Source organism: Eubalaena glacialis, chromosome 17, assembly GCF_028564815.1.
Source record: "Eubalaena glacialis isolate mEubGla1 chromosome 17, mEubGla1.1.hap2.+ XY, whole genome shotgun sequence".
In the NCBI taxonomy this organism is placed as follows: domain Eukaryota; kingdom Metazoa; phylum Chordata; class Mammalia; order Artiodactyla; family Balaenidae; genus Eubalaena; species Eubalaena glacialis.
In genome coordinates this window covers 13,160,041-13,183,996 of record NC_083732.1, presented here as the reverse complement: position 1 = coordinate 13,183,996, position 23,956 = coordinate 13,160,041, and the positions used below count along the sequence as shown (strand labels likewise).

The following is a 23,956-nucleotide window of genomic DNA, read 5'->3' as shown; positions in this document are numbered from 1 at the left end:
TATAATATTATAAATGTATTTAGTAAAACTGAACTGTACACTTATAAAATGGTTAAGATGGTGAATTTTATATTTTACCACAATAAAAAAATTGGAAAATAAAAAAGAGTTAAGAACCAAGACTAACCAAGGTGGAGCGATATTATTAAGCTGTACTAATTTAGACAGGGTTGACCTGGGGATAGATACATAAATGAATAGAAGAGAAATGAACCATGTATATATGCTGGGATAATTGGTTCTCCATAAGAAAAAAATAAAATTAAGTCTCTATCTCACTTCTTATACATTAATCAATTCTAGATTAAGACCAAAATGTGCAAAGCAAAACTTTAATATATTTAGAAGAAAATATAGGTCTTTCTCCTAAAATTAGGATAGGGAAGGAGTTACTTAATAAGCTACAAAAAGCATAAAACATGAGCAAAAAATTTCTTGATACATTTTACTATATTAAAAAAATACAAAAGAAAAAAAAAATACAGCTTCCATTTTTTATAAGATGCCATTAAAAACAAACTGAAAAATCAAGGAGAAAAGACAAGCTACAGCCTGGAAATAGATATTTGCTACTATATAATCAATAAAATATTAGTATCTGATAGAAATACACATGTATCTAAAAATTATTTATAGAAACAGAACCCAAAAGGAAAAATAGGCAAAATATAAGAAACTACAATTAACAGAAAAGGAATTCCACATGGTCAATAACAGGAAAAGACTCTCATCGAATGGCAAATCCAAATCCATTTTTGTTTCATTTTTATAAATAAAAATCTCTAAGAAAAGAAAAACAATGAGATATATCACACCCATCAGATTGGCAAAAAGTTAAAAACTGCAAATATCAAGGTTGACAGTGGTGTAAACCACATTGTAGAGCAATAGAAACTCTCTTAACTGCCAGTGGTAAAATTCTTTGGAGAACAATTTGGCAATATACAGTAAGGTTGAAAATGTCAGGAACAGCCATCCTTAGTTTTAAACCTTAAAGAAGCTCTTGCACATGTGCTAAAGATGTTGTATATACAAGAGCCATAAAAGCAACACTGCAAAAGCAAAATATTAAAACACCAAAAAATCTATCATCAGAAGAAATACATTTCTTACAATAGGATTTTATACAACAGTGCATATTTCCTAGAGCTAATACACATCAACTCTGATGATTCTCACAACCAAAATATTTTTAAAAAATAAAGTTGGAATCAAAATAATACCATTTATGACTGTAAAAATGTAAAAAACAGTACCATATATTGTTTAGATACACACATATCTGTAGCAAAAGTATAAAGACATGAATAGGGATGTCTAAATTTAGAATAAACCCTAAATTTGAGAATGGAGCGAGAGAAAGATATAGAGGGGTTCAAATGTATTTGTAATGTTTTATATTTTCAGCTGACCTATGGATTCATGGGTGTGGTGTTATTCTTTATCATGAAATATTTTTAAGGTAAGATTAAGAAAAGTTACTTATACTTAACTAGAAACTTTGTTCAGAATATTATTTTGTCATGTTTGAAATTTCATCTGTAAACAATAAGCTTAAATTTTTGTTATAAAAATAATGAATTTATGGAAATTTCAAAAATCTATGAAGATTTCATAATTTTATTCTGTAGATTATATCTTGCATTCTGAAGAGCCTAAGGATACATTCTATATCTTACAATACTTTATTGTGGGCATTTTATATAATATAGCCTGGGTAATTATATGCCAATGTGTGAGAACACATTTATCTTTCACTGAATTCATTTTTTCCTCCTAAGCATTTATTTCACGTCCAGAATACCACACAAATTGAGGTGTTTGGTTGGTGAAATTCCAGATACATTGGAGTAAAAATGCTTAATTTTAAACCGTATTTTTGGTTACATATTGAATAAGAGAATATAAAACACAATTGGGGAAACTGGGATATTTATCACTTAAATAGCTATACTTTCTGGATGATTGAAAACAACAGGTTATCTCAAACTTATGGACCACATATGGATATCTTACATAAAGCAATATTTTATTAATAGCATGTTTTCCTTATTCAACAGCCTTAATATATTCCAGGTGAAACAATGAACAGTTATCTGTGAACAAAACAATTGTAGCATAATGACAGCAAACGTTTATTGACCTATGTACCAGGTACTCTGTACATGATTATCTCATGTAATCCTCACAATATCCCTTGCAAGTAGGTACCATTATCCTACTTTTATAAGAACCTGAGGTAACATGCCCAAGATTGCCTAACCAGTGAGCAGTGGAGCCAAAATTTGAACCCAGGCAGTCTGGGTTGAGAAACACTGCATTATGTTGCCTCTTTCTGGATTACAGTTGTAGTAACATAAAATGTCAAGGCCAGCTCCATTTTTAAGTATTTTCACCACTGTCCTGTGAATATGCTCAAGGTTTTCATACCATGTGTTCTGACTTGGGAGACTAATAAATATGATCACTTGGTCTCATTTTCAACTGTCACTAACTTGAGTGGTTTGAGACAGATCTCTCTCTGGGCCTTAGTTTCTTCATGTGAGAACACTAAATGATACTGAGGTCATTTTCAACTCCAAGAGAGAAAAATAATCCTTTAAAAGATGCCCACAATAACAAGTCAACACTAGGGAGAGGAAAAGATTTAAAAGTAAAAGTGAATGTGTATGGTGATTTAATCAATTTTGGTGTTTCAAATCTTTTTATGAAAAAAATTGAGGCTATAAACTTAGAAAAAACCTAAATATCCCTAAAAATGTCTATGAACTAGTTTATCAAATAGTTTTATGTAAGAAAATTACAGAGTGAGTCAAAATAATTTTTCCTAAATTGCTATGTACATAATACTCCTTTTTTTCTTTAATTTTTAGAAAGTTGGGCATAAAACAATACCTAAACCTGCTTCTTAACATGGTACCAGAAGAGAGCTATTGCCAAGAGTTTGATTTATAGAGAAATCATGGTTCGACTGACCTTGGATCTAATTGCCAAAAAGAGCAATCTTAAACCCCGAAAAGAAGAAACCACTTTACAATACCTGAAGAAAATAACTCATATAAATTTTTCAGCCAAAAATATAGATGCAATTGTAAGAACTGTGAAATTATTTCCTATTTTTATATAATTAACAATGTAAAGTTTAGAAACTGGTATCAGGGCATACCTTCTTTTTAACTATATTTTGATTAGTCAGCTTTATATTATGTTTTATTTTAGTTTCCTGCTTGTGATGTTAAACTTTAAAAATTAAGCCTCTATAAAATACACCATTGTAATTGTTAAATATATGTGTTAAATATATATGTTCCCCTAAAATTCTTTACAGTATAGCAAACTAGATTTGGAAGTATATGCTGGAAAATAGTTTCAAAGATAATTAGTTTTGGATAATTCCAAAGCCTTGGAATATGAATTTTTAACATATCAAAATATTAAGAATTATATGTAAGTACCATATTTCAAAACATGAACAGTGACATCTTTTTGCACATAATTTGACTGGTTATATAAATGTAGGTTATACCATGTCAGTTATATCAGACAAGATTATGTTGACTTGGATATATACTCTGTGCTAACCTAATTTTCTCTGTGCTAAGCTAGTTTTTGGCTTTAATTTGGGAAATTTTAAAGGCAGCAATAACCCTTTTAGGCCATTTGTATTGGTATCCGTTGTCTACAATAAAATGCTAAAGACTACAGATAAGCAAAATTTTCTTGGAAGCATAAGCTACATGAGGGCAGGGATCATGTCCTTTTTTTTTTTCCACATCACTCTAAATACCCTATCCAGTACGGTGCCCGACTCATATTAAGTGCTTTAATAAATATTTACTGAATGAATGAATGAATTAAAAAAAACACAAAAGCTCCAGGCAAAATTGTCAATTAAGACAGTCAGGGGTTTTTTTTTGCAGAGACCTTCTTCAGCTCCCATTCCATATTCCTTTCCAGTTTCCAGGTGAGCCTTCTCCCTAACTGCCCAAACCTCATGTTTCCTTTTTATTGCCCAGAGAACTCTGCCTCATCATACCATCACAGACAGCTTTCTCCGGAGAGCTTCCATTTAATGTACTTTTGGCCCCTCACAATCAGTGCTCCTTCAGTGTGGAGGACCTCTGTTAGGAGGAAAGCAAACTGGTTAAAATAATTCAACCGGTTCCTAAGATGTGGCTGTATTTTAAAAGATCTTGTTGACTTAATGAAAGCTGAGATATTTTTGAGCAGAATTTCACTTTACCTCTTGCCTACTTACTCTAGACTAACTCTACCACCACACAAGAAATGACAGACTTTTAAAAATACCTTTATTTTCTTACCTCAAAAGTAAGTGGTGTTCATTTATAAAACACATATAAATACATATAAAATAAATATAAAAAGAAAGAAATTGACTTGAAATCCTTCCATGCATAGAAAACCACTGTTAACATTTAGGTGATGTCCTTTCAGTCTTTTTTCTAGGCATGTATTCATATAATTTTACAATAATGGGTCATGTTGAATATACTGTTTTCATTTTATTATGAGATCTACAAGATATTACTAAAGAAATTAAAGGATAATTAATGGTTATACAGTATTCCCTTCAATAGCATTATCATAGTTTCTTTATTAATCCATTGTTCTTGAATATCTAGATGACTTCCAGTGGTTTTTCAGTATTATAAACCACAACAGTTTATTTCCAATCCTACAGAAAGATTAAGCCCTGATTCATAATGTTGAAGCAATAATTTGTTAGATGCTTCAACTTCCAGAGGAGCCTAATTGCTTCCAAGGAAAACTGCTTGCCCTAGGAAAATCTTTCTTAACAAACACAATTTTATTGATAAGATTACAGAATACTAAAACCTAGAACTAATTTTGTAATCATTCTAATCTCGTTTTGACTGTGTTAAGAACAGAGGAATTCTGTTCTTTTATATTAACCTTAATGAAATGTGTAGAATGATTAAGTGTAAAACTTTCTTAAAAACACAAGTTTTCAGGAGAAATTAAGTATCACCTGTTTTTATTTTTCTTTTAGGAAGACCTCTCTCTTTGCAAAAATCTTAGTGTTTTATATTTGTATGATAACTGTATTAGTCAAATCACTAACCTGAATTATGCCACAAATCTGACCCACTTATACCTACAAAACAATTGTATTTCATGTATAGAGAACCTCGGGTCATTAAAGAAACTGGAAAAACTGTAAGTGCTTTTATTACTAAGTAATGTAATTGTCATCATTACAGTAATATTTTTGCATGCGGCATTTCCTTTATCTGCCTCATTTTTATTCTTTTGCAGTATTATTAGTACTAAATAAATTGTTATACATGTAATACTTGACAATTTGTGTTTTATTAACCCTGATAACTTCTTTTGAAAGAGGGTGAGTTGTCTTAAGGGCTTATAGGGATACCTGAAACCTGCTTATTTAGGCTCAACTGGTGAAAAAAGTTTCCATGGAACCCAAATGAGTTCTGTGCCTTTTAGAATCACACATCTCAAAAGGGCAGGGTCATAGAGCTGGTAACGTTGATATAATTGTGATTGTAAAAGGCATTTACTGCCTATGATGATTTTAAACAATGAGGCCCAGTGGATCCAATTTCCCCAGATTGGAGGAACGATCAGTACTTCTCAAAAAGCAGGCCAAGTGCCTCAGAATGGGGAAAATAAGTGGGGTGGGAGATGCTTATTAAAACTTCAGATTGCTATACAAAACAGATCAGCAACAAGGCTTTACTATATAACACAGGGAATTATATTCAATATCTTATAATAACCCATAATGGAAAAATAATCTGAAAAATATATATATATAACTGAATCACTTTGCTGTACACCTGAAACTAACACAATATTGTAAATCAACTATATGTCAATTAAAAAAATGCAGATTGCTGGGTTCCAACCTAGGTAACCAAATCAGAATCTCTGGAGGTTAAGCTCAGAAATCTTCATTTTTAAACCTATGACCCAGGTGATTCTCATGCACTTCAACACAACAGGAGCACTGGTAGACAGGACTATTTCTCTCACTTTAAAAAAATAAACATTTCTCAGACTTAATTAAGTGTAAGAATCAAATAAATAAACTTTTCATTGATTCAATATAAAGAGAACATTCTGCACGTACAGTTGATCCTTGACCAACATAGGTTTGAACTGTGCAGATCCACTTACACATGGATTTTTTTCAATAGTAAATAATACAGGACTACACGAGCCATGATCCATGGTTGGTGGAATCTGCAAATGCAAAGTAACCAGAGATACAGAGTGCCCACTATAAGTTATATGCAGATTTTCCACTGCAGGGAGGTCAGCGCCCCTAACCACACACCCCCAACAATGTTCAATGGTCAACCGTATAATTTTCACATAGCTCCATGATTTTGTTATTATGTTTTTATCACTTCTAGACCATGATGCTCTCAGAATGTCTATTTTAAAATGGTTTACGGGGGTTGGTGGTGGTGGTGTGATGAACTGGGAGATTGGGATTGACATGTATACACTGACGTGTATAAAATGGATGACTAATAAGAACCTGCTGTATAAAAAAATAAATTTTAAAAAATGGTTTATATTTTGCAGATATCTGGGAGGCAACTACATTGCTGTCATAGAAGGCTTGGAAGGCTTAGAAGGACTACGAGAGCTTCATGTTGAGAGTCAGAGGCTTCCCCTTGGAGAAAAGCTCCTGTTTGATCCAAGAACTCTTCATTCTCTGGCAGTAAGGCCACATTTGAGTATTCTGACAAAGAATATAGTGATCAATACTTATAATGAAAAAAGGAAGGTATATCTGGACATTGTAATACTCTGCATGTTTATATGGCCAGTTGAGAATTTGAGAACTAAAACTAATTTTTCCTACATAATTTCTCAGAAACTCAGCAGCTATAAAATGGGAATAATAATTCCTGCCCCTAGGGTAACTGGAAGGATCAAAAGAAGGATGAGAAAAGGTTATATAAAGTATGAAGTTCTAATACAGATGTTAACTCATTCCTATTTTGACCTTGGTGTGAGCATGATGACTCAAAACTTAAAATATTAGGAAAAAAGCCTAAGGAAAGAGGAAAGCACAGTTATTTGGAAAAATTTAAACAACCTAGAGAATCATTATAATGATAAGTCATTTTCTCCCTGGATTCTGATTTGATTGTAGGTTGCATTACGTACAGCTCTGCCTCATCCAAAGCAGGTAGAACTGGGAGCACAGATATGAGGTTCCAGCTGTCACCTGACAACTGGTCAAATCACATAGATGTGTCACAATGAGTTGAGAAGCAGGGAGCCAGAGGGTGCCGTGGAGGCTTTTACTAATCCTCAAAATGAGATTTGATAGGAGATGCTACTTTCAATTCTGGGGCAAGGAATGTAAATGGAACAGATTTCGTTGGTTTTACTTTAGAGGGCCCAAAAACAGAGGGCAATAGAAGGTTTTTTTAACAAAATTTATAACAATTGAGGGGTAGTGCTATAAATTGAAAAAGAAAGGAGTGATCTGATTTCTGTCCAACCCTCTCTACTATCCCATAGAAACAACTGTGTCTTAGCTCAACCTCAGCTGAACCAAGCAGACTCACACCACTGTGGAGATGGATAGTTTTATTACAGATTATTACCGAAAACGTTTTTGCTTGCTCATTTTTGCAGATTCAAGCAGATTCTGAAATTCTAAATATAAGGTATACTTTTTAAGCTGTACATCAGGTCTTAAAAAGTATCAGGAAGTATCTTCCCTAAAGGTTAGCTATGTGTGGACACCTGGGTGGGTAGTCTCCATATTGGTAGAGAATCCCGGGCCTTAGATTTTAAGATGGATCTGATTTAGTGTTGCTCTATTGTATGTTTATGTCCTCATTAACGGCTGATGTTGAACTTCTTGTTAATTAGATAATTATTATTTTAACTGGTTTCTGAACATATGGATTACCAAGAGAAAACTATATGGAGAGATAGAGATAAAAATAAAAATCAGATATTCTTTCAATTCTTGGTCATGTTTCCTATTTAGAAAAATAAAGATAAAAACTATTTCTCCCAGGAACTTCCCTGGCGGTCCAGTGGTTAGACTCCATGCTTCCAATGCATGGCGCGCGGGTTCGAGCCCTGGTTGGGAACTAAGATCCCACATGCCACACGACGTGGCCAAAAAAAACCCAAAACAAACAAACAAACAAAAAAATTATTTCTCCCTAATCTTAGTGATATTTAACACAAAATGATAATTTGCTTGAACTGAAATAACCATTTTTTCTATATTGTGCTATCATTTGCTTATTGGGACATCTTTTTTCTCTCTTTGCTTCTTTCTTGGCTTCTTTCTATAAATTTCTCTTATATCTTGGAAGAGAAAAATTGGACTTACAAAGGAACTTTAGACAAAAATAGTAAGTTACATTACAATTACTATAGTTCTAAAAATTCCATCTGAAAAAAGATATGACATAATCTCCAAGGATTTTTATTTTCTTGCCTAAAGAGCAAAACAGCCTGAACTGATAAATTTTTAATTTTTCACAGATTAGGATTTCTTGTTTCTATATATAGTATTTAATTAGACTATTTATTAACCCTAATTTAGTTACCTTTCTTACAGAAATCCCTCTCTATATTGAATATCAGCAATAATAATATTGATGACGTAAGAGACTTAGAAGTACTGGAGAATCTTAATCAGCTCATAGCAGTTGACAACGAACTTCTGCATGTGAAGGTAAGGTAAAGGAAAAATTCTTTAATATTTACATGAAATTGTGATTGAAAAATACTTATTTTGCTAAATAACTATAAAATGTATTACTTTTTAAACTATTCTGAATTTGTCCTAAAACTAGTTTATGAATCTTTACTTCTTAATGCATTTATTTGCATAATTCTGCTGTCTTACCTGGTTTTCTCTTCCATACCCCAATGCCTCCATCCCTCACCAACAGAAAAATGTTTCTCTGAGAAGGAAGTATATACTTTTTCCACTCTATATTATTTTTCTATCAAATGTTTCCCTCTGGAGACTAGATTTCTTGCCCCTTAACTCTGATCTCCCAACGAATGAGTTTCTAGTAACTGTGATTAGACCTGAACTCTCTCCCGGCTGCTCCTCCTTGGGGAACACCTGGTTCTTTCATTTATTCTAATTTGCACTAGCTATATTCATGTCATGTTATGCCATATCATGCCATATTCATTCAATTACTCATTCATTCAAACATGTATTGGGCACCTACACATTTGCCGGGTACTATACTACTCCGTGTATTGAAAGAACAGAGGAAGAAAGAGTAGAGTCCCAGGGATTAAAAAAAAACCCATAGTCAACAAGTGGTAAGACTACAATGTGATTCTGTTTTCATAAGTATTGTGGTATCACTAACTTAGCCTGGGGCTAGGGAAGGCTTCCTGGAAACAGTCATCTGTGAGCTTAACCATTGCCAAAACCTCACAGTTTCTGGTTTGACGATGGGGTGGGCTATGATATAATTTCTTTTTTTTTAAAATAAATTTATTTATTTATTTATTATTGGCTGTGTTGGGTCTTCGTTGCTGCGTATGGGCTCTTCTCTAGTTGCAGCGAGCGGGGGCTACTCTTCATTGCGGTGTGCAGGCTTCTCATTGTGGTGGCTTCTCTTGTTGCAGAGCATGGGCTCTAGGTGCACAGGCTTCAGTAATTGTGGCACGCGGGCTCAGTAGTTGCGGCGCACAGGCTTAGTTGCTCCGTGGCACGTGGGATCTTCCTGGACCAGGGCTCGAACCTGTGTCCCCTGCATTGGCAGGCAGATTCTTAACCACTGCGCCATCAGGGAAGCCCTGTGATATAATTTCTTTACATAGGACCATAGAAGGAAGAATAGGCTTCTTTCTCCCGTAAACAGAGCTCTTATTTCAAAACCACTTTCAGACAGCTATCCTCTGACCCTAAAAAAGTTACCCCTGGTCTTGTTTCCAAATTCAGGACTATTACCTGGCTCATCTCGTAACTACTGTAAGCAGTAGATAATTATGAAAAGAAATATTATTCTACTACAAATGAATTCCCCAAAATATTCAAAATGCCATTGAACAATCATGGTAGATATTTAAAATAAAAAGAAATAAGGAAGCATGACTCAATTAGTCATTTCAACTTACAACATGAAGGAATTAAGAAGTTCATGGGATCAATTCTGCATTCAAAATATTTTAAATTTTAGACTGCTCTTCTACGCTTTTTCATTGGGCATTTTGTATTCATCAGAATTATTTAATTTTCCTATGATTTCACAGTACTTGTATCCATACTGTGATAGATGGGTAGTCTTATATAAGATACTGTATACTATATATGTGGTCCTATTCAAAGTGACAGAGCCTGGAGTTTAGGTATTTGATTAAGTAGAGAGGACCTGGGATGTGCACAGTGTTCAACATTCACCCCATGGGAAATGGAAACAAGAGTGGCTAAAGACAGCAGCTCACCTTTCCTGGGGAGAGAATGGTGGAGAAATCCAGCCTCCCAAATCTGCAAGATAAGTATTTTCCCTAAATGTTTTTGAAGGCCAGGTTCTAAGCACAATGCTTGGCAAATGTTCAGTAATGAGTGGTGAATATATGAATATATCTTGAAAGATCTGGTTAGTTGTTAATTATCATAATTACCAAGATTCAATGCAGTTATTGTCATTACTTTTAAAGTCTTATTCTATTATGCTTTAAACTCTGAATAGAAAAGGAGAGTTTAACAGGACAAAAATGCTAGCCTATAAATACTCCCAAAGGAAGTTTTTCTGAATGACATTAAAACCAAGCTATTTTGCCTACAATGATTCTCTAAGGCCAAGTTAACGTGAGATTAGAAAGGAAGGTATAGGGGCCATGGTCATGAAGTTGACTATATTCTAAGTGCAACAGAAAGTCACTGCACTTAGAATAAAGGTCCTTTTAGGCCATGGTCATGAAGTTGACTATATTCTAAGTGCAATAGAAAGTCTCCGAAAAGATTATATTTTTTAAAGATTTCCCTATCAGCTATGTGAAGAATGGGTTACAAGAATGACAGCAAAGAGGTCAGTTGGGAGACTACCGCAAAGATTAAGTAAGAGAAGATGGCTGCTTGGAGATAAAAAGGAGTGGATGGATTGAAGGTATATTTAGGTTGAACTCATGGAATCTGCTGATTAGTAGGATGTGTAGGAATAAAGAAAAGAAGAATCAAGGTTTTTGTGTGAGGAACTAAGGAGACAGTGGTAGCCTTTACAAGTTGGGGGATACAAGGGAAGGAATAAAAGAATTCCTTCTATAGAGATGCCTATTCGATATTGAAATGCACGTGTAAAGTAGGCATCTGGAGTTCAAAGGAAAAGCAAGATTGGAAAGTTTGGGAGTCAACAGCATTTAAATGATACTTAGAGTCATGGGACTGGGTGACAGACAAAGATAAAGAATAAATGAGGCTTCTGCAGAGCGCCAACCACCTGAGAGGAGAAACCCTGATGAGTGAGGAACCAGGTGCCCTTCAGAGTAGGCAGGTAGGGAAGTGAGTGGGCAGGTAGGAAACGGAGCGGCACTCCTGAAGGTCCCCCCCTTGGATGAAAAGGACAGGTGCTTCCCAGGAATCAGGGCCATAGGGGTTGAGACTGGAGATGTGAGACCAATAGGCTGCAAGGAATTGGCAAGATGAGTAAGTTTGACCACCCAACACATGGGTGCAGTCAGTGGGAAAACCCCTCAACTCCCCACAGCTTGGTCTGAGGTCTGCAAACACAGGGAAGAGTTTGGGACCTAAAAAATTAGAAGGGCAACTTAGGAGAAGGGGGCTTGGTGGTCAATCCCAGATCCTTTTCTGAGATCTGAGTTGGCATGAAAGAGAACAGAACCTATAGGAAACGGGAGCTGAAATGAAGGGCTGAGGGACAAAGGAAAACCTGGCCAAGCCCACGGTGAGGCCATTGCTGCTGAAAAGCTGGTCTTAGAGCTTGGGCTGGTTCCCAGGGGCAGGGGGCAGAGGTCCCGCTGCAGATATGGTGATGCCTGGGCAGGATCCGATCATTCTGGATGGTCTGCAAGGCCTCCTATCAGAGGCCCTAGGGCTCACAATATGGGAGACAGGCAGAGAGCTGGCACCTGGGTACTTAGGATAAATGCATTAAAATAATTGCAAGATAATAGATATCTTCCAATGATGACACTAAACAAAGGATAACTGGTATCCCTGAAGTAGAGATATAACAAGTGGTATAAAAAAAATGAAAGATAAAATAGGAAAAAAAACTTTCCCTTAAATGAAGGAAGAACTAAATCTCCATAATTCCAAGCACATTCCAAGTAGACCATGTTGTAGGAAATTTGAGACAGAATGAACACTACCAAGATCAACCCTGGTAAATTACTGAACATTAAAAAAAAAAAAAAATTGAGAGAATCCTTAGGCATCTGAAAAGAGGAAACAAAAAATATTTACTTAAAAGGCTGATAAATAAGGCTAGCCTCATGTTTCTTTATAGCAACATTAAAATACAGGGAAAGAAGGGAAAGCATATGTGAGTTTCTGAAGGAAAAAAGTGTGATCCAAAAATTGCAGGCCCAAGAAAATGTTGTTCAGGTGTAAAGGTGTCAGGAATGGAGATGCAGACATGGGGAGTGGACTTGAGGACATAGGGAGGGGGAGAGGTGGGCTGGGACGAAGTGAGGGGGTGGCATGGACATGTATACACTGCCAAGTGTAGAATGGATGGCTGGTGGGAGGCAGCCACATGGCACAGGGAGATCAGCTCGGTGCTCTGTGCCCACCTAGAGGGGTGGGGTGGGGAGGGTGGGGGGGAGGCGCGGGAGGGAGGAGATATGGGGATGTGTGTGTATGTGTGGTTGATTCACTTTGTTGTATAGCAGGGGCTGACACGCCATTGTAGAGCAATTGTGCTCCAATAAAGATGTTAAAAAAAAAAAAAGTGTAAAGGTGTCAGACAGGCATTCACGGATTCACAGGAACTCAGGAAATACAGCACCCAGTAATCCCCTAGGAGAAAAAATTTGATGACAAAATCTAGCCATACAAGAATGAATGAGGAGTTGTGGTAAAAAAAAAAAAAAGACCTATAATGAGCACTGAACCCACACATTTAAATGGAAGCTAAACAATTTTATATATACATATACTTATACATACACATGCATACATATGTAACAAATTGGAGAAGTGCTATAACAGAACTAAATAATATGATGTATGTGGTTAATGGTGGTTACCTCTGAAAGTAAAGGCAGTCAGAGGAGACAGGGAGAAGCAATTTTATTTAATTTTTTCTCCCATACTCTGTTTTTAATTGAGGTATAATTTACATGTAATAAAATGCATAAATTTTAAGTATACAGTTTGACAAATTTTGACAAATGTGTAAACCTACATAATCACTACTCAAATCAAAAAAGTATTTAACATCTCCTCCACCCCCAGAAAGTTCCCTCATGCCTCTTTCAGTCAACTCTCCAGACCCCAGAGGCAACCATCATTCTGATTTCCATCATCTGTTCTAGAACATTATGTAAATGGAGTCATATGTGTTTGGTTTCTTTCACTCACATGTTTTTAAGATTCATCCATGGTGTTGCATATATGAGTAGTTTATGTTTTATTGTTGAGTAATATTCCATGGCTATACCATGGTGTGCTTATACATTCTCCTGTTGATGGATATTTGAGTTGTCTCCAGTTTTTGCCTATCACAAACAAAGCCACCATACACATTCTTGTACAGTATATTGTCATTCCTCTTGGGTAAAAACCTAGTAATGGATTAGCTGGGATATAATGTAGTTGAATATATAACCCTATAATAAATTGCCTAATAGCTTTCAAAGTGATATATCATTTTACCACCAAGTGCCAGATGTTCTACATCCTCTCCAATATTGTTAGACTTCTAATTTTAACCATCTAAGTGTGTGTAAGGTGGTGTCTCTTTGTGGTTTTAATGTATGCTTATCCAATTACTGATGATGTAAGCTTTTTTTTTAATGTGTTATTAGCATTTCATATATGTTTCTTTGGGACGGTCTGTTTAAAAGTGTTTTTGCAGATATTTTCACCAAGCTTGCAGTTTGCCTTTGAACTTTCTGAAGAGTGTCTTCTGAAGAGCAAATGTTTTTCACTTTCATAAAGTCCAATTCATCAATTTTTTCTCTCTTAGGGGTAGTGCTTTTTAATGTCCCTTAAATGAATTTTGCTTACTGGTCAAGAAGATATTCTCCAATGTTTTCTTCTAGAAACCCTATCGTTTAACCTTGTATGTTCAAATGTGTACACATCTTGAATAATTTTTTGTGCGTAGTATAAATTAGGGTTTAAAGTTTACAGAGTTTTTTTTAATATATAGATATCTAATTGTCCCAACATTGTTTATTAACAATATTTCCCCTCCCCATTAAATCACACTGTCATTATTGTTGAAAATAAATAGACTGTATTTGTGTGGATTTAAAAAAAAAAAAAAAGAATAAATGAGGCCACTCCAATATTTAGAGACCATTTAGATGAGAAGGCACTAGTAGGAGTCAATGATGTAGAAGACAAGAGAAAAAGGAGGTTTAAGGAAGAGGGAATGGCCACTTGACTTGAATGCTGTTGAGTGGCTGACATGAGGGCAGATAAGATGTTAACAGAAATGCACTGAATTTGGCAATAGTGAGATTAGGTCTGGTCAACTGTGTTTTTTGCATATTTCAGAATAGAGTATTTAACAGGTATTTGCATTGTTTTTTCTTGCAACCAAAGCCCCACATACCTGTTAGAAACTTATTTCCATGTTATGGATTGAGAAATTTCAGGCTTTTCATGAAATACTTCCCCATACCTGAAATTTCAGTATATAAACTAAAGGGCAAGAGAAGGGAAAATTAAAAGGCTAAAACACCTTAAAAACAAAGTTAGAGGGGACAGGTTTAATTTGTGAAGAAGTTGAACCAGAGAGGCTGTGGTTCAAAAATCACAGCTCTGTGTCTATTAAATAAATCTATTAAATAAATCATATTTATAAATAAAAACATTGCCACAAAGAAAACTCCAAGCCCAGATGGCTCCATTGATGTATTCTATCATACACTTAAAAAAGAAATTATATCAAAACTACAAAAACTACTTCAGAAAAATAGATAAGCAGGGAATACTTCTCAACTCCTGTTATCAGGCTAGCATCATCCTATCCCCAACACTATTACAAGAAAACTACAATGAGTAAAATAAATAAAAACAATATCCCTCATGAACATAGATTCACAAGTCCCTACCAAAATATTATCAAATAAAATCCAGCAATATAGGACTTCCCTGGTGGCGCAGTGGTTAAGAATCCACCTGCCAATGCAGGGGACACAGGTTTGAGCCCTGGTCTGGGAAGATCCCACATGCCGCGGAGCAACTAAGCCCGTGCGCCACAACTACTGAGCCTGAGCTCTAGAGCCCACGAGCCACAACCACTGAGCCCACGAGCCACGACTACTGAGCCTGCATGCCACAACTACTGAAGCCCACACGCCGGGAGCCCGTGCTCTGCAACAAGAGAAGCCACTGCAATGAGAAGCCCACACACCACAATGAAGAGTAGCCCCCACTCGCCACAACTAGAGAAAGCCCGTGCGCAGCAACAAAGACCCAACACAGCCAAAAATAAATTAATTAAGTTTTTTAAAAAGTCCAGCAATATATAAAAAGATTATCCATGATGACCAAGTGAGATTTATCCCAGAAATCAAAGATTGGTTTGACATTCAAAAACTCAATGTGATGGGGGCTTCCCTGGTGGCACAGTGGATAAGACTTTGCGCTCCCAATGCAGTGAGCCTGGGTTCGATCCCTGGTCAGGGAACTAGATCCACATGCATGCCACAACTAAGAGTTTGCATGCCACAACTAAGGAGCCCACCTGCCATAACTAAGGAGTCCACATGCTGCAACTAAGGAGCAGCATTTAACTGCCTCAACTGCCTCAACTAAGACCTGGTGCAACCAAATAAATAAATAAATATTTTAAAAAATCAATGTGATGCACCAAAAAAATTAAAGGAGAAATATTCTATGATCATCTCAATAGATGCACAAAATGCATTTTTAAAAGTTCAACAAATTATAAATAGAAGGGAACTTAACCTGATAATTGGCATTCATGTAAAATCAACAAAAATATCATACTTGATGATTAAAGACTGGATTCTTTCCCCCTCAAGACAGGGAGTAAAGCAAGGATGTTTACTCTGCTTTATAGAAGGCTTAGCCAGTGCAATAAGGCAAGAAAATGAAACAACACTCAGTTTTGAATGGAAGAAGTAAAACTATCTTTATCTGCTGACTACATGATTGGGTATATATTTAAAATCACAAATCTATAAAAAGCTATTAGAACTTATAAATTTAGTAATGTCATAGGATACAAGGTCAATATGCAAAAAATCAATTCTCACATACTAGCAATAAACAACTGGAAAATGATATTTTTTAAAAATACCACTTACAATTTATGTCAAGAAAGATTAAATACTCAGGAATAAATTTAAGAAAACACATGCAAGAGCTATAGAATAAAAACTATAAAATATTGGGAGAAATTAAAGAAGACCTAAATAAATGAAGAGAAATAACATTTTCATGGATTGGAAGACTCTATATTATTAAGGTGCTAATTCTTTCCAAATTAATGTATACATTCAACATAATCCCAGTCAAAATCCCAGCAGATTTTTTTTTTAATTGACAAGCTGATTCTAAAATTTACATGATAATGCAAAGGACCTAAAATACCAAAACAATATTGGTAAAAAGAATTAATGTTGGAGAACTTATGCTACCTGATTTTATGACTTTAACATTATAATAATCAAGACAGTGTGGTACTGGCATAGGATGGATACAGAGATCAAGGAAACAAATTAAAGACTTTATAAATAAATCTATACCTATGTTCAACTGATTTTTTTTTTTACAGAGGTTCTAAGATAATTCAATGAGGGAAGGATAATCTTTTCAACAAATGCTGGTGGAACAACTGGACATCCAAATAGTGAGCCTTCACCCTTCATACCATATACAAAAACCTACTCAAAATATATCATATCCAAATTTAACTGCTAAATAAAAGTTCTAGAAAAAAAACATACATTTGAGTTCTTTAAAAGAACACAAAAAACATGACCTATAAAAAATTGATAAACTGGACTTCATCAAAATTTAAAACTTGCTTTTTGAAAGACATTATTAATGAAACAGTGAACCATAGAGAGAAAATATTATCTATCATGTACCTGACAAACAATTTTTATCCAAAATATATTTTTAAAAACTCTTACAACTCTATAGTAAGAAGACAAGCAACACATTAAAAATGGGCTAAAGATTTCAACAAAAACTTACAAAAGTGCATATACTAATGGTCAATAAACAAAAAAAAGATGCTCAGTATCATTATTCATCAGGGAAATACAAATTAAAACAAAGATGTGATACCACTACAGACCCACTAGAATGGCTAAAAATAAAGAGACTGGCAGTATCAATTTTGGATGAGGATGTGGAGCAACTGGAACCCTCATTCACTGCTGAGGAAAATGTAAAATGGTACAACCTTCTTGGAAAACAGTTTAACAGTTTCTTATAAAGTTAAAAATGCATTTACCATATGACTCAGCAATCCCATTCTTAGGTATTTACCCAAGTGAAATGAAAACCTATGTTCACACAAATACCTGTATGCAAATATTTATAGTAACTTTATTTGTAATTTTGGAAACAACCAAATCTTCCTCAAATGGGAATGGAGAAACAAACTGTGTTCCATACAATGGGATATCACTCAGCAATAAAAAGAATAAACTACTGATGCACATGACAACATGGATAAAAAACCAATTATACTGAGTGAAATAAGCCAGACAAGAAAAAGAGTACATGCAGTATGACCCCATTTATATGAAACTCTTGAAAAGTGAAAACAAATGTATATAGTAGCAGCAGATCAATGGCTGCCTGATGGGAATGGTAAGAGGCTGACTGGAAAGGGCCATAAGTGAATCTTTTGGGATGCTGAAAATGTTCTTTTTTTTTTTTTTATTTTTTATTTGTTTTTATTTTTGGCTGTGTTGGGTCTTCGTTGCTGTGTGTGGGCTTTCTCTAGTTGCGGCAAGTGGGGGCTACTCTTCGTTGCAGTGCACGGACTTCTCATTGTCGTGGCTTCTCTTGTTGCGGAGCATGGGCTCTAGGCACGCGAGCTTCAGTAGTTGTGGCACGCGGGCTCAGTAGTTGTGGCTCGCGGGCTCTAGAGGGCAGGCTCAGTAGTTGTGGTGCATGGGCTTAGTTGTTCCGCGGCATGTGGGATCTTCCCAGGCCAGGGCTCGAATCCGTGTCCCCTGCATTGGCAGGTGGATTCTTAATCACTGCGCCACCAGGGAAGTCCAAAAATGTTCTTTCTTGATTATGGTGGTCATTGTATGGATGTACATGGTTTGGTCATTCAAATAAATGTATTTTGTTATATGTAAATTATAATTCAATAGTTAATTTTAATATTAGAAAAAGTCTCCAGAACCAAAGGACATGAGTTTCCAGATTGAAACAGTCTCCCAAATGCCAGCACAGTGGATGAAAACTAACCCACACCCAGGTCTATCCTTAAAAGTTTTTAGAACACCGGGAGTAAAGAGTTCCTAAAGGCTTCTACAGAGGAAAAGAGGATCATAAGACAAAGAATCAGAAATCAAAATGGAATCAGAATTATCAGACTTTTCAATCTGGAAGACAGTAGAATAATGTCTTCAAATTTTTGAGTTAAAAGTATTCTCAATCTAGAATTATATACTCAGTCAATTTTTCAAGCAGTTATGGAGGTATGAAACATTTTAAAAATGCAAGGTTTCAAAAAAATTTATGTCCCACATACGTTTTTTAGGCAGTTCTTGGAAAATGTGTTCCACCTAAACAGGAGAGGAAAATAGGAAAAGGGAAGACATGGGATCTAGGAAACAGAAGAAAGGTTAAGGAAATTCCCAGAAAGAATCTGAAGGGAATTTGAAGTGAAGGAATGTCCTAGGAAAACATCTACTAGCCCAGGTTGCCTCAGGCTGAATTGGTGATAAATACATAGAAAACTAAGCAAATAAATAACCAACCAATTTTTAACTCTAGGGAAAATAAGAAGCAACCATTGTGCATTATGTGGTTTAGCTCTGAATAATACTTAAGTGATCTTAGTAATATGGTCAATGGATATTAATCTTATTAATTTAAGTATGACTCTGTTGACAGGATGGAGGAAGGGAAGAGTCGTAGGGGTTGGAGTAATACTTATGAAAACTAAATCATCATCTTCCATAGTAGGAATTCAGTAAATAACTAAGATTTAAAAATCAATAAATAGCAGTTGTTATTTAGCAATGTGGAGGTAAGTGTGCATAGAAATAGCTGAAGTGGGACTTCCCTGGTGGTCCAGTGTAAAGAATCCGCCTTCCAATGCAGGGAACGTGGGTTTGATCCCTGGTTGGGGACTAAGATCCCACATTCCGTGAGGCAACTAAGCCTGCCCGCCACAACTACTGAGCTCGTGCGTCTCAACTAGAGACCCTGCATGCCGCAAACTACAGAGCCCATGGGCTCTGGAACCCGCACGCCACAACTACAGAGCCCACGCGCCCTGGAGCCTGCACGCCACAACTAGAGAAAAGAAAAAGCGCACACCATGACTAGAGAGAAGCCCACGTGCCGCAACGAAAGATCCCGCATGCCTCAGCGAAGATCCCGCCTGCTGTAGCTAAGACCTGATGCAGCCAAAAATAAATAAATAAATCTTTAAAAAATAAATAAATAAAATGTATGTTTTAAAAAAAAAAAAGAAAGAAAGAAATAGCTGAAGAAGTTGAATGTGGTTTTGTTTTAAGCCCAAAGGTACTCTTTACATTTTGTTATAAACCCTATGGTCTTATTTGATTCTTTAACTGTGTTGATTGTATTGCTTTGATTAAAAAAAAGAACATAATTTAAAAAACAGTGAATGGCTGGTAAGGAACAAATGGTTAATTTCATTGTTATTGTATATCACCATATCCCCCATTAGACTGAGAGCCTTTAAGAGCAAGGAATTTCTGTTGATTTCAGGATTCCCTAGAGCTTAGCCCAGTGCCTGGCACATAGTAGACACCTACTATATGTTTATAAAATGAATGAATACAAGAACAATTTAAAATATTCAACTATCTGGGGAAGGAATGCAAACCATTTAGCAAGTTCCGGAGGCTGGGATACACCAAAAGTTGCTTTTCCCTCCCATAGAGAAAAGATATTCAGGGAGTGAGGATGAAATCTGAAGTTCTTTTACTTCCAGCAAGAAGACACAAGCAATTAAGAATGCCTAGACACAGCTTCTTGGAAGCCTGAATATAGACTTGCCTACGGGTCGTTTGAAATGTGCTTTTTTGGTCCATTTTAAATCATCCTCTGAAGGCTTAGTCAAAGGACATGAATGTTAGCATCAGAATATTAACTTATTTCTCTGTATATATTCCTGGGATCAGCATCTCCATTTTTTGGATTTAATTTTTCCATTCTTTATACTCATTGATTGAAGTTGCCCAAAAGCTGCTGACATCAAACCCTGCGCCATGGGAGAGAAAGCTCAATGTGCCATACATAAAGTCGCTGACATCCATCCTAACTAAGAGTCTTCAACAACAGACAGCTTTGTGCCATGGGGAAAAAGAAGTGGACGTCATTAGAGAATTCCAACAAAACCACTATAATTACCAAAGGTTTTTAGCACTTAGACCAGCTGCCTTTAAATGGACATTGTAGGTTCCTCATATGCATCTACAGAAAATACATGAAAAAAGAAAAAAATGAAAAAAATAATGATCCCTTAGGATGGTTGCATGAGGACCTGGAAGAAGCTGGGCCAAGTGGCTTCTGTCCTTCCGGCTGTTTGGGATTTCATTCCCTTCTCACTTCTACTGACTCACAGCTGCCAAGGACTCCTTCCCCCAAGATCCTCTAACCCTGCCATCATCTCGCCTATTCCCTAGTCCAAAGTCCAGGGCAGAGACTTGGGGTGGGGGAGGAGAAAGTGAGAGTGGCAAAGGAGTAGAGGAAAAAACAGAAGATAAATCCTGTCTTTCCTCTCTCTTTCTCTATGTCTGCAGCACTTCTAATCAGCAAACTTTTCAAAACAGTTCCATATAATTTCTTGTTTAAAATTCTTGTCCTGCTTCTAAACCATTCAATCATGCATGCATTCATTATTTCTTCTTCTTCATTCATTCAAAACACCTACCATGTGGCAGCACTTGCTAGACAATGGGGGAGACAATAGTGAGCAAAAAACAGATACAGTCCCTGGACTCAAAGAGCTCTCAGCATTGAGAGGAAGAGAAACGTTAAGCACGTAATTACCCAAAAACAAAAGTAAAATTGCATCCGTGGCAAGTGCAACAAAGGAGAAGTATGTTGCTCTGAGAGCCTATAACTGGGGGATTTGCCTTAGGGAGCCCAGTGAAGGCTTCCCTTAGGAAGGTATTGCTGAGCTGACCTCTGAGAGAACAGGAGGGCTTACCAGGTAAAGAGAATAACATGTGCAAAGGCCCTGGGGCAGGTAAGAGTATGACAAAGATGAGGAAAGGGAAGCAGAGACAGTAAAGATGGAGCATAGGGCAAATAGAGGCTGGTGGGCAGATGAGCTGCATAGGCCACGATAGAGAGTTTTGTCTTTATCCAAGAACAGTAGGGAGCCACTGAAGGTATTTAAGCCAGGGGTGATGTAATTATAGATTAGCATTTTAAAAAGATCAGTGTGGATACAGTGTGGAGAATAGACTGAAAGAGGCCAGGCTGGTTAGGAAGTGTGAGATGGTGGAAACTTGAACAGGTAAAAATGAAGTGAGTGGACAGACTGGAAATCTGTTTAGGAAGTAAAGTGGACAAGACTTGATGGTGAGTTGGATATAGGGAGTGTGGAAGAGGGAGAGGTCAAGAATGGTTCCATAGCCTTGCCTTGAACAATGGAAAATAGGGAACTCAAGAGTCAGGTTTAGGGGAGAGAGAGATCATGAGTTTTGGTCATATAGAATCTGAGGTGTCTTTGAACTGCTCTAGAGAAAATATCAGTAAGACAATTGGTTATATGACGCCAGAGCTCAGTGGAGAGAAGAATGTGGGAGTCTTCAGCATATTGGTTAACTGGCCACTGAAACTGTCATCATGGATGAGATTGCCTAGATAGGGGAGGAGACAGTGTATGATAAAATGCTCAATGTGGCTTCCCACAAAATCTGGTTCTTCCTCTCACATACTGATGACCCTTCCTTCCTTGGTGTAATAGATGTTTTACTATTTCCATCAATCTGGCCATTCTTTTTCTGTAAAGGGTCTGCTTATAAATGGAGAAGGTGGTGGGTTACAGGAGAAAAAAGTTTTTCTAACCATGCCTTTACATTCTTCTGTGGTCCATGGAAGAAAAACACTGTTTGAAAGGAATAAATGTAGATTATGGAAAAGGACGCAAGAGAACTGATCCCTGATGGTCTGCTGCAGGGACACCTGCTCCTGTCCCCAAAGGGTGCTCCAGTGCTGGGGAAACATGGTGGTAAATTACAGGGAGGTTTTATTGCACTATCACTGCACAGATATTCTTTGGGCTTTTTCTTGACTAAATATTTTTATGGGCTGATTCAGGCAACAGTCCACCAGCCATAGCACTGTTTTTTTTTTAACAAGATGTGTTCTCCATTCTCAAAAGCAACTTTTAGGAAGCAGCCTGTTTATATACTGGGGATTTCTAGGGTCAGAGGTTTGTTATTTGTGGGGTCAAAGATTCATGCAGGGTCCAGGGAGCTTGCAAGAAAAGTCATAAAGGGTGCGGTCAGTAGGGTAAGTTTCTCCAAAGAATTGAGACTAAGAAAGTCCGGGGAGTTCCCTGGTGCTCCAGTGGTTAAAACTCCACACTCCCAATGCAGGGTGTGCTGGGTCAATATCTGGTCAGGGAACTAAGATCCCACGTGCAGTGCGGTGCGGCCAAAAAAAAAAAAAAAGAGTCCGAAATTGTCGATGTGTGGCTCAAGGATAATGTTAGCAGTGCCTGACCAAAAGCACCAGGCTGCAGGAGTGCCCAGTGACTGAGGAAGCAGAAGCAGTGACCTAGACTCTTATAACTCCAAATGTGGTCGAACCAGCAGCATCAGCATCAGAAATGCAGAGTCTCAGCTTCTGCCCCAGACCTAATAAATCAGAACCTGCATTTAAACAAGATCTCTAGGTGATTTGTAAGGACATAAAAGTTTGAGAAGAACTGGTCTGGACTACTCTTTCAAGAAGTGTAGTGATGGTACGTAAAAGGATAAAAGCCAGAGGTGAGGGATAGACTGGAAATGGAAATGCAAGAGAAAGATGATCCCAAGAGGAGGAGGCCTGTGGAGAGGGGAAGGGATCGAGAGAACTGATTAATTTGGGGAAAGAGGTGGGACTTTTCCTTTGTTAATAAAAATCGGAAAGAAGAATGGAAGAGGAAGTGTGAGACCAAAGGCAGATAACTGAGAAAACTCTGTGCTTGATGACCCAGTTCTCCCCAATAAAACTGGTGGCAAAACCAATCACTGAGGAGGAGAAAAAAAGGCTTTAAGTCAAATAATACTCCATACTTTAGAAACTCCCTTCTTTAACTCTAGGGCTCTAGTTTAAATGATATACTTTTGATTAACATTTCTTTCCATTTTTTTCTGTAACTCCTTTAAATAAGCATGCAGCAATGTATTAAAATATTAAATTCTTTAATAACTATTTATAATAAAACTTGGAGTTCTGCAAGTAGCTTGATGAGCCATGAACTTTTCTAGGGCCAACATTATATATCTTGCTGACACTATTAAGTCAAATATCATGGTTGCAAAAATGTATAAAAACTTGAAAGAAAAAAAATTTTAATCTTTACCTACAGTTTTTATTTCTGCAAAG

The 23,956-nt window shown here is 36.5% G+C and overlaps 1 protein-coding gene across 1 annotated transcript in view; it reads left to right on the top strand.

Annotated features, from left to right (window-relative positions):
• The first annotated feature begins 2,962 nt into the window (after positions 1-2,962).
• The window catches only part of PPP1R42 (protein phosphatase 1 regulatory subunit 42), a 40,184-nt gene continuing 19,190 nt past the window's right edge, over positions 2,963-23,956 (top strand). The window contains exons 1-4 of the mRNA XM_061171999.1: positions 2,963-3,091; positions 5,033-5,199; positions 6,595-6,733; positions 8,609-8,725. Of these exons, the coding sequence (XP_061027982.1) occupies positions 2,963-3,091; positions 5,033-5,199; positions 6,595-6,733; positions 8,609-8,725 (552 nt within the window). The remainder of the gene's footprint in view (positions 3,092-5,032; positions 5,200-6,594; positions 6,734-8,608; positions 8,726-23,956) is intronic.